The sequence below is a fragment of the Cyprinodon tularosa genome, unplaced genomic scaffold, assembly GCF_016077235.1.
Source record: "Cyprinodon tularosa strain WSP-4 unplaced genomic scaffold, ASM1607723v1 ctg985, whole genome shotgun sequence".
Classification (NCBI taxonomy): Eukaryota; Metazoa; Chordata; class Actinopteri; order Cyprinodontiformes; family Cyprinodontidae; genus Cyprinodon; species Cyprinodon tularosa.
Window position 1 is genome coordinate 155,776 of NW_024039768.1, and position 11,725 is coordinate 167,500.

At 54.0% G+C, this 11,725-nt stretch overlaps 1 protein-coding gene across 1 annotated transcript in view; it reads right to left on the reverse strand.

Annotated features, from left to right (window-relative positions):
• Nucleotides 1–560: 560 nt before the first annotated feature.
• Nucleotides 561–11,725, reverse strand: part of LOC119777171 (prolyl endopeptidase-like) — an 18,705-nt gene continuing 7,540 nt past the window's right edge. The window contains exons 8-15 of the mRNA XM_038275971.1: nucleotides 4,102–4,293; nucleotides 3,783–3,980; nucleotides 3,608–3,711; nucleotides 2,367–2,503; nucleotides 2,149–2,243; nucleotides 1,950–2,081; nucleotides 1,714–1,870; nucleotides 561–917 (exon numbers count right to left, since the gene is read on the reverse strand). Coding sequence (XP_038131899.1) covers nucleotides 623–917; nucleotides 1,714–1,870; nucleotides 1,950–2,081; nucleotides 2,149–2,243; nucleotides 2,367–2,503; nucleotides 3,608–3,711; nucleotides 3,783–3,980; nucleotides 4,102–4,293 — 1,310 coding nt within the window. The 3' untranslated portion in view covers nucleotides 561–622. The remainder of the gene's footprint in view (nucleotides 918–1,713; nucleotides 1,871–1,949; nucleotides 2,082–2,148; nucleotides 2,244–2,366; nucleotides 2,504–3,607; nucleotides 3,712–3,782; nucleotides 3,981–4,101; nucleotides 4,294–11,725) is intronic.

Genomic DNA, 11,725 nt, shown 5'->3' on the forward strand with positions numbered 1-11,725 from the left:
AGAGGTTCTGAAGGATACCAGATGTTCTATAAACCCAGCAGCTTCATCCTGCGGTTCTGCTTAGAGCTCCTTCAGACTAATGGCTGCCGGGTTCTGGAAGGATTTGGTTCTTCTGGAACCAGAACCTTCAGCTTCAGCAGCAGCTGCTGTGATTTCAGACTAAAAGCAGCAGAGAAGCTGAACACTGGAAGAGGTTCTGATCCGGTTCTCCTCCATGGAACCAGCTCAGAACTCTGCAGGGGAATCAGAGCAGCTTCCTCCTTGAAGAGAACGTGGAACTAACCCTTCTGATTGGACCACCACTGATGAAAGCAAAGGAAATGGGCCAGAAGAAGAAGAGGGAGAAGATTCTGAAAGGGACCCGACGTCCATTGTCCTCCAGAAACAACCAAAGGAACCATCAGGTTCTGTTTGGGTTCTGCAGATGTTAGCGGAGCGCTGCATCAAAGGAACCAGAGGACCTGAACCGGGTCGACCCGCTGGATCCACAGCATCCCGGGTCGCCCGTTTCCTGTCTGATCTGTGGTTCCAGTGGATTTCTCTGAAAGACGACAGGAGGCTGCGGATCAGAATCAAGTTTTATTGAAAGCTTCCAACAGAACTCCAAACAGGATCATCCCGTTCAGTCCTTCCAGCCGAGTCCCAGCGTCTCGGCGATGAAGGAGAAGATGTGCGTGTCCTCCAGGATGGCCTTCGCCGTGGGCTTTCCCGCTCCGTGTCCGCTGCGCGTGTCCACACGGACCATGAGTGGCTGCTGCTGCTGAGGGCTGCTGCCCACACCGTGCTGCAGGGCAGCGCAGAACTTCAGCGTGTGGAGGGGCACCACGCGGTCATCGTGGTCAGCCGTCAGCAGCAGCACCGCCGGGTACGGTGGGCCGGCGTACGGCGGCTCAGGCAGGTTGTGGAGAGGAGAGTACCTGGAGACAAGGAGGGCGGTGGATAAAGGTCAGAGCAGGAACCATCAGCATCACAGGAAACTGAACTCTGCAGGGGACTTTAAAGTGTGACTCACCCCACAACAGAAAACATAAAAGCACTAGAAAGTGGATCTATGGATGACTAGTTTAATGTTTCCTCAGTGCTGCCCTCTATATCTGTCTATAATCCAGATGAAGCTGGATTATAATCCATAGATTACAGACTTTCTGCTTCTGAACGCAGACAAAACAGAAGTTCTAGTCTTTGGACCGGAGTCTCTGAAAAAGAAGCTGATTAGTCAGTCACTTCATCTGGATTAAACTGGTTTCTGATAATAAAGCCTTAAATGGCCAAGCTCCATCTGATATCAGAGATCTGATTGTTCCTTATGTTCCTAACAGAGCACTTCGCTCTCAATCTGCAGGTTTACTAGTGGTTCCTAGAATTTCTAAAAGTAGAATGGGAGGCAGATCTTTTAGTTCTCAGGCTCCTCTCCTGTGGAACCAACTACCAGTTTTAGTCCGTGAGGCAGACACCCTGTCTACTTTTAAGGCTAGGCTTAAAACTTTCCTTTTTGATAAAGCTTCTAGTTAGAGTGGCTCAGGTTATCCTGATCTATCTCTATAGTTCTGCTGCTATAGGCTTAGACTGCTGGAGGACATAGGGACCCCTTTTTCATCATTCTGCTTCATTCTATCTCTATAGTTCTGCAGCTGCTGTGAATTGGAGTATAGAAATGAATTGAATTGAAAAGCGGTTCTGATAGAGCCGGTTGCTGCAGAGTGGTTTCTGTACTTGATCAGCCACTGGAACTGTTGGGGGTCGTCAGAGCAGCCGTAGTCGGTGGTCCAGGCGTGGCCGATGGTGAACTTGTGGAACTTCAACATGTCCATGACTCCCACCTCGGCAACCACGCAGCCTAACAGCTCCGGGCGCTGGATCATGCAGGCCGCTGGGAACAGAACCGCCATCATTTAATCCAAACACAGACGGGTCATTCTCCAGAACCTCCTGTAGAACCCCGGACTCACCGACCAACAGGCCTCCGTTAGAACCGCCGTTGATGGCGATGCGGCTGGCGGCGGTGTACTGCTCCTGGATCAGGAACTCGGCGGCGCTCTGGAAGTCATCGAAGCAGTTCTGCTTCTTCCCTAACGTTCCGGCTGCAGACAGGGAAGATGATCAGAGCGGGTCACCATGGTCGACCCGGTTCTGTGACGGCACCGGTACCTTTATGCCAGGTGAGGCCGTACTCTCCCCCTCCTCGGATGTTGGCCACGGCCAGGACCCCCCCCAGGTGTCGCACAAACAGCAGGTAGGCCACACTGCATCAGGAAACAGAACTCAGAACCTGGTTCTGTTGGAACCAAACCAGCAGCTGATCCGGATCCAATGGGAACCAGCGTTCTATAAACAGAACCGGATCGGAACCGGCTGCAGTCACTCACTTGTAGTAAGGCTGGATGGACGCCTCAAAGCCTCCGTATCCGTACAGGAAGACCGGGTTGGTTCCGTCCCGCTTCAGGTCCTTGGAGTGAACCAGGAACATGGGAACCCTGGTTCCGTCTTTACTGGGATAGAAAACCTGAGAACCGGACCAGAACCGGACAGGACGAGATCAGACTAGTAGAACAACTCTATTGGCTCCGATTGGAGCAGAAAGAGACAGAACCAGAGGAAAGTTCTGAGGCCCAGAATACATCTGGTTCTGCTCAAAACTCCAACAGAACCCGAAGGAGGAGAACCTTTAGTCCGGCCTAAACGTCTGGTCCAGTTTTTATTAGAACCTGAACAGAACCTCAGGTTCCATCTTTATATCTAATTATGAAGACATGAACCCGTCGGAACAAACCGAACCGGGCCATCCGTCCAGAACCTTCCTCACAGACTTTGTCATTCCAGTTCTGTGGAGTCTGTAGTTTTCTCCTCCAGGTGGCGCCGTTCCCTCACTGATCACCCAACAGAACATCAAACCTCTGGAGGAACTGGACTTTCTGAGGATCAGAACCAAACAGGCCTTTGGGTCGTCCGGTACCGAAGTCCAGCCGGTCCCCCAGGCCGGGGGAGAAGAGGGAACATCTAAAGTTCTGCAGAGGAAACCAGACCTGAGGCCTCCTGGTTCTGACCCACCCACAGCAGAAGATCCTGGTCTTCAGAGAAGAACCTTCAGTTTAGGAGACGTTTCATGGCCCAAAGCCAGCAGAACCATCTGGATGGTTCCAACAGATCGGACTTTCAGCTGCAGAGCAGGTTCCAGAGTTCTCCTCAGCTGGTTCTGACCCGACTAGTGCTGCAACTAAGGATTAATAATCTGATAGTCTAAGGTTCCTTAACGTGTATTTTTACAGAATTAAACCAGATGAAACTAAACTAAGTTCTGGATTATCAAGCGGACGGACGGACGGACGTTTTTATCTCTAATGCAAAATGTTATATATTTATTTATTATCTTGGTATAATTCCTGCTGTCAGATAAAGGCAGGTTTCACAGTCTCTTCACAGAACAAAGTCCTCTTCACAGGAACCCTCAGAGCGGGAACCCTCAGAGCGGGAACCCTCAGAGCGGGAACCCTCAGAACGGGAACCCTCAGAGCGGGAACCCTCAGAACGGGAACCCTCAGAGCGGGAACCTTCAGAGCGGGAACGCTCAGAGCGAGAACCTAAAGAGCGGGACCCTGAGAGGACTCACCTGGCTGGTCCGGAAGTCCTCCTGGTCGATGCCTTTGACCTCCACCTCCCTGAAGACCCGGGGCTCCGGGTTGGAGGTGCTCAGGTCGCAGTGGTAGATGATTCCTGGAACACAGAAGCTGATGATACTGCGTCCTGCTGCTGTAGCGCCCATTAGGAGAAATGAGGCGGGTTACCTGGAGTGGTGAAGGAGGTGAACTTGTAGAAGAACTCGGAGTGCTTCTTCTTGCAGCTGACTCCAGCAATGGTCCCCACGTCCAGGGGCAGGTCCCTGATGAGCTGACCGCTGCTCAGATCAAACAGCTGCAGGATGTCCTTCACGTCATGGACGTAGTTGACCAGCAGATGGTGCTGGTTCACACAGGAGACGAACCCTGCAGCAGACAGAGGAGAACGGTAACCATAGAAACAGAGGAAGGTCAGCAATGAAGACGGCAGAAGAACAATGTAGTAACTTCTGGGTTATCTCCTAGTTCTTCTGGGGGGGGGTCTCACCAAGAACATCCTTGTCGTGCTGCGGGATCAACGTGCTCCAGTTCTGTCTGTCCGGGTTCTGGATGTCGATGTTGATGAGGCGGTACCGCGGGGCGTCCAGGTTGGAGCGAAAGGTGAACAGGCTCCCCTCATTGGTCACATAGGAGTACTGAGCCTCAAAGCTGTCGACCAGCCGGACCCACGGCAGCAGCCCTGCAGGAGGGACCAGAACCAGAACCACACGTCACTGCAGGCCCATAGGAACCAGAACCACATGTTACTGCGGGCCCAGAGGAACCAGAACCAGATGTTACTGCGGGCCCATAGGAACCAGAACCAGATGTTACTGCGGGCCCAGAGGAACCAGAACCAGATGTTACTGCGGGCCCAGAGGAACCAGAACCACATGTTACTGCGGGCCCAGAGGAACCAGAACCAGATGTTACTGCGGGCCCATAGGAACCAGAACCAGATGTTACTGCGGGCCCATAGGAACCAGAACCACATGTTACTGCGGGCCCAGAGGAACCAGAACCACATGTTACTGCGGGCCCAGAGGAACCAGAACCAGATGTTACTGCGGGCCCATAGGAACCAGAACCAGATGTTACTGCGGGCCCAGAGGAACCAGAACCAGATGTTACTGCGGGCCCAGAGGAACCAGAACCACATGTTACTGCGGGCCCATAGGAACCAGAACCACATGTTACTGCGGGCCCAGAGGAACCAGAACCAGATGTTACTGCGGGCCCAGAGGAACCAGAACCAGATGTTACTGCGGGCCCAGAGGAACCAGAACCACATGTTACTGCGGGCCCAGAGGAACCAGAACCAGATGTTACTGCGGGCCCATAGGAACCAGAACCAGATGTTACTGCGGGCCCATAGGAACCAGAACCACATGTTACTGCGGGCCCAGAGGAACCAGAACCACATGTTACTGCGGGCCCAGAGGAACCAGAACCAGATGTTACTGCGGGCCCATAGGAACCAGAACCAGATGTTACTGCGGGCCCATAGGAACCAGAACCAGATGTTACTGCGGGCCCAGAGGAACCAGAACCAGATGTTACTGCGGGCCCAGAGGAACCAGAACCAGATGTTACTGCGGGCCCAGAGGAACCAGAACCACATGTTACTGCGGGCCCAGAGGAACCAGAACCAGATGTTACTGCGGGCCCATAGGAACCAGAACCAGATGTTACTGCGGGCCCATAGGAACCAGAACCACATGTTACTGCGGGCCCAGAGGAACCAGAACCAGATGTTACTGCGGGCCCATAGGAACCAGAACCAGATGTTACTGCGGGCCCAGAGGAACCAGAACCAGATGTTACTGCGGGCCCATAGGAACCAGAACCAGATGTTACTGCGGGCCCATAGGAACCAGAACCACATGTTACTGCGGGCCCAGAGGAACCAGAACCAGATGTTACTGCGGGCCCAGAGGAACCAGAACCAGATGTTACTGCGGGCCCATAGGAACCAGAACCAGATGTTACTGCGGGCCCAGAGGAACCAGAACCAGATGTTACTGCGGGCCCAGAGGAACCAGAACCAGATGTTACTGCGGGCCCATAGGAACCAGAACCAGATGTTACTGCGGGCCCAGAGGAACCAGAACCAGATGTTACTGCGGGCCCAGAGGAACCAGAACCAGATGTTACTGCGGGCCCAGAGGAACCAGAACCAGATGTTACTGCGGGCCCAGAGGAACCAGAACCAGATGTTACTGCGGGCCCAGAGGAACCAGAACCAGATGTTACTGCGGGCCCATAGGAACCAGAACCAGATGTTACTGCGGGCCCAGAGGAACCAGAACCAGATGTTACTGCGGGCCCATAGGAACCAGAACCAGATGTTACTGCGGGCCCAGAGGAACCAGAACCAGATGTTACTGCGGGCCCAGAAGAACCAGAACCACACGTCACTGCAGGCCCATAGGAACCAGAACCACACGTCACTGCAGGCCCATAGGAACCAGAACCACACGTCACTGCGGGCCCATAGGAACCAGAACCACACGTCACTGCAGGCCCATAGGAACCAGAACCACATGTTACTGCGGGCCCAGAGGAACCAGAACCAGATGTTACTGCGGGCCCATAGGAACCAGAACCAGATGTTACTGCGGGCCCATAGGAACCAGAACCACATGTTACTGCGGGCCCATAGGAACCAGAACCACATGTTACTGCGGGCCCATAGGAACCAGAACCACATGTTACTGCGGGCCCAGAGGAACCAGAACCAGATGTTACTGCGGGCCCATAGGAACCAGAACCACATGTTACTGCGGGCCCAGAGGAACCAGAACCAGATGTTACTGCGGGCCCAGAGGAACCAGAACCAGATGTTACTGCGGGCCCAGAGGAACCAGAACCACATGTTACTGCGGGCCCATAGGAACCAGAACCACACGTCACTGCAGGCCCATAGGAACCAGAACCAGATGTTACTGCGGGCCCAGAGGAACCAGAACCACATGTTACTGCGGGCCCAGAGGAACCAGAACCAGATGTTACTGCGGGCCCAGAGGAACCAGAACCAGATGTTACTGCGGGCCCATAGGAACCAGAACCAGATGTTACTGCGGGCCCAGAGGAACCAGAACCAGATGTTACTGCGGGCCCATAGGAACCAGAACCAGATGTTACTGCGGGCCCATAGGAACCAGAACCAGATGTTACTGCGGGCCCAGAGGAACCAGAACCAGATGTTACTGCGGGCCCAGAGGAACCAGAACCAGATGTTACTGCGGGCCCATAGGAACCAGAACCAGATGTTACTGCGGGCCCAGAGGAACCAGAACCAGATGTTACTGCGGGCCCATAGGAACCAGAACCACATGTTACTGCGGGCCCAGAGGAACCAGAACCACATGTTACTGCGGGCCCAGAGGAACCAGAACCAAATGTTACTGCGGGCCCAGAGGAACCAGAACCAGATGTTACTGGGGGCCCAGAGGAACCAGAACCAGATGTTACTGCGGGCCCAGAGGAACCAGAACCAGATGTTACTGCAGGCCCATAGGAACCAGAACCACATGTTACTGCGGGCCCAGAGGAACCAGAACCACATGTTACTGCGGGCCCATAGGAACCAGAACCAGATGTTACTGCGGGCCCAGAGGAACCAGAAGCAGATGTTACTGCGGGCCCAGAGGAACCAGAAGCAGATGTTACTGCGGGCCCAGAGGAACCAGAACCAGATGTTACTGCGGGCCCAGAGGAACCAGAACCAGATGTTACTGGGAGCCCAGAGGAACCAGAACCAGATGTTACTGCGGGCCCAGAGGAACCAGAACCAGATGTTACTGCGGGCCCATAGGAACCAGAACCACATGTTACTGCGGGCCCAGAGGAACCAGAACCACATGTTACTGCGGGCCCAGAGGAACCAGAACCAGATGTTACTGCGGGCCCATAGGAACCAGAACCAGATGTTACTGCGGGCCCATAGGAACCAGAACCAGATGTTACTGCGGGCCCAGAGGAACCAGAACCAGATGTTACTGCGGGCCCAGAGGAACCAGAACCAGATGTTACTGCGGGCCCATAGGAACCAGAACCAGATGTTACTGCGGGCCCAGAGGAACCAGAACCAGATGTTACTGCGGGCCCATAGGAACCAGAACCAGATGTTACTGCGGGCCCAGAGGAACCAGAACCAGATGTTACTGCGGGCCCAGAAGAACCAGAACCACACGTCACTGCAGGCCCATAGGAACCAGAACCACACGTCACTGCAGGCCCATAGGAACCAGAACCACACGTCACTGCGGGCCCATAGGAACCAGAACCACACGTCACTGCAGGCCCATAGGAACCAGAACCACATGTTACTGCGGGCCCAGAGGAACCAGAACCAGATGTTACTGCGGGCCCATAGGAACCAGAACCAGATGTTACTGCGGGCCCATAGGAACCAGAACCACATGTTACTGCGGGCCCATAGGAACCAGAACCACATGTTACTGCGGGCCCAGAGGAACCAGAACCAGATGTTACTGCGGGCCCATAGGAACCAGAACCACATGTTACTGCGGGCCCATAGGAACCAGAACCAGATGTTACTGAGGGCCCAGAGGAACCAGAACCAGATGTTACTGCGGGCCCAGAGGAACCAGAACCAGATGTTACTGCGGGCCCATAGGAACCAGAACCACATGTTACTGCGGGCCCATAGGAACCAGAACCACATGTTACTGAGGGCCCAGAGGAACCAGAACCAGATGTTACTGCGGGCCCAGAGGAACCAGAACCAGATGTTACTGCGGGCCCATAGGAACCAGAACCACATGTTACTGCGGGCCCATAGGAACCAGAACCAGATGTTACTGCGGGCCCAGAGGAACCAGAACCAGATGTTACTGCGGGCCCAGAGGAACCAGAACCACATGTTACTGCGGGCCCAGAGGAACCAGAACCAGATGTTACTGCGGGCCCATAGGAACCAGAACCACACGTCACTGCAGGCCCATAGGAACCAGAACCACATGTTACTGCGGGCCCAGAGGAACCAGAACCAGATGTTACTGCGGGCCCATAGGAACCAGAACCAGATGTTACTGCGGGCCCATAGGAACCAGAACCAGATGTTACTGCGGGCCCAGAGGAACCAGAACCAGATGTTACTGCGGGCCCAGAGGAACCAGAACCAGATGTTACTGCGGGCCCAGAGGAACCAGAACCACATGTTACTGCGGGCCCAGAGGAACCAGAACCAGATGTTACTGCGGGCCCAGAGGAACCAGAACCAGATGTTACTGCGGGCCCATAGGAACCAGAACCACATGTTACTGCGGGCCCAGAGGAACCAGAACCAGATGTTACTGCGGGCCCATAGGAACCAGAACCAGATGTTACTGCGGGCCCAGAGGAACCAGAACCAGATGTTACTGCGGGCCCATAGGAACCAGAACCAGATGTTACTGCGGGCCCATAGGAACCAGAACCACATGTTACTGCGGGCCCAGAGGAACCAGAACCAGATGTTACTGCGGGCCCAGAGGAACCAGAACCAGATGTTACTGCGGGCCCATAGGAACCAGAACCAGATGTTACTGCGGGCCCAGAGGAACCAGAACCAGATGTTACTGCGGGCCCAGAGGAACCAGAACCAGATGTTACTGCGGGCCCAGAGGAACCAGAACCAGATGTTACTGCGGGCCCAGAGGAACCAGAACCAGATGTTACTGCGGGCCCATAGGAACCAGAACCAGATGTTACTGCGGGCCCAGAGGAACCAGAACCAGATGTTACTGCGGGCCCATAGGAACCAGAACCAGATGTTACTGCAGGCCCAGAGGAACCAGAACCAGATGTTACTGCGGGCCCAGAGGAACCAGAACCACACGTCACTGCAGGCCCATAGGAACCAGAACCACACGTCACTGCAGGCCCATAGGAACCAGAACCACACGTCACTGCGGGCCCATAGGAACCAGAACCACACGTCACTGCAGGCCCATAGGAACCAGAACCACATGTTACTGCGGGCCCAGAGGAACCAGAACCAGATGTTACTGCGGGCCCATAGGAACCAGAACCAGATGTTACTGCGGGCCCATAGGAACCAGAACCACATGTTACTGCGGGCCCAGAGGAACCAGAACCAGATGTTACTGCGGGCCCATAGGAACCAGAACCACATGTTACTGCGGGCCCAGAGGAACCAGAACCAGATGTTACTGCGGGCCCAGAGGAACCAGAACCAGATGTTACTGCGGGCCCAGAGGAACCAGAACCAGATGTTACTGCGGGCCCATAGGAACCAGAACCAGATGTTACTGCGGGCCCAGAGGAACCAGAACCAGATGTTACTGCGGGCCCATAGGAACCAGAACCAGATGTTACTGCGGGCCCAGAGGAACCAGAACCAGATGTTACTGCGGGCCCAGAGGAACCAGAACCAGATGTTACTGCGGGCCCATAGGAACCAGAACCAGATGTTACTGCGGGCCCAGAGGAACCAGAACCAGATGTTACTGCGGGCCCATAGGAACCAGAACCACATGTTACTGCGGGCCCAGAGGAACCAGAACCACATGTTACTGCGGGCCCAGAGGAACCAGAACCAAATGTTACTGCGGGCCCAGAGGAACCAGAACCAGATGTTACTGGGGGCCCAGAGGAACCAGAACCAGATGTTACTGCGGGCCCAGAGGAACCAGAACCAGATGTTACTGCAGGCCCATAGGAACCAGAACCACATGTTACTGCGGGCCCAGAGGAACCAGAACCACATGTTACTGCGGGCCCATAGGAACCAGAACCAGATGTTACTGCGGGCCCAGAGGAACCAGAAGCAGATGTTACTGCGGGCCCAGAGGAACCAGAAGCAGATGTTACTGCGGGCCCAGAGGAACCAGAACCAGATGTTACTGCGGGCCCAGAGGAACCAGAACCAGATGTTACTGGGAGCCCAGAGGAACCAGAACCAGATGTTACTGCGGGCCCAGAGGAACCAGAACCAGATGTTACTGCGGGCCCAGAGGAACCAGAACCACATTGCACCCAGGAAGTGTTGACACCCGGTCTGAGAAGTTCTCACAAAAACAGAAACCACAGAGTTCTGAAATCTGCCTCTTCCTTTTTTCTCTCTCTCCCCTTAGTTCTCATCCCTTGTTCTTCCTCTCCTCCCTTTTGTCTCCATTGTTAACGACATTACTCCCTAAATCATTTTTAATAAAGTTTAGTGTACAAGAACCAAGCAGGACCTTCTGGCAGCAGTCATAATGCTCTGCCTGAGAAAGCAAAGCCATTGGGTACCAGCTAGCTCTGGGACATAAGATCCACATTAGCTAAGCTACCAGCTAGCTCTGGGACATCAGAGCCACATTAGCTAAGCTACCAGCTAGCTCTGGGACATCAGAGCCATATTAGCTAAGCTACCACCTAGCTCTGGGACATAAGATCCACATTAGCTAAGCTACCAGCTAGCTCTGGGACATAAGATCCACATTAGCTAAGCTACCAGCTAGCTCTGGGACATCAGAGCCACATTAGCTAAGCTACCAGCTAGCTCTGGGACATAAGATCCACATTAGCTAAGCTACCACCTAGCTCTGGGACATAAAATCCACATTAGCTAAGCTACCAGCTAGCTCTGGGACATCAGAGCCACATTAGCTAAACTACCAGCTAGCTCTGGGACATAAGATCCACATTAGCTAAGCTACCAGCTAGCTCTCGGACACCAGATCCACATTAGCTAAGCTACCACCTAGCTCTGAGACATCAGAGCCATATTAGCTAAGCTACCAGCTAGCTCTGGGACATCAGAGCCACATTAGCTAAGCTACCAGCTAGCTCTGGGACATCAGAGACATATTAGCTAAGCTACCAGCTAGCTCTGGGACATAAGATCCACATTAGCTAAGCTACCAGCTAGCTCTGGGACATCAGAGCCATATTAGCTAAGCTACCAGCTAGCTCTGGGACATCAGAGCCACATTAGCTAAGCTACCAGCTAGATCTGGGACATCAGAGCCACATTAGCTAAGCTACCGGCTAGCTCTGGGACATCAGAGCCATATTAGCTAAGCTACTAGTTAGCTCTGGGACATAAGATCCACATCAGCTAAGCTACCAGCTAGCTCTGGGACATCAGAGCCATATTAGCTAAGCTACCAGCTAGCTCT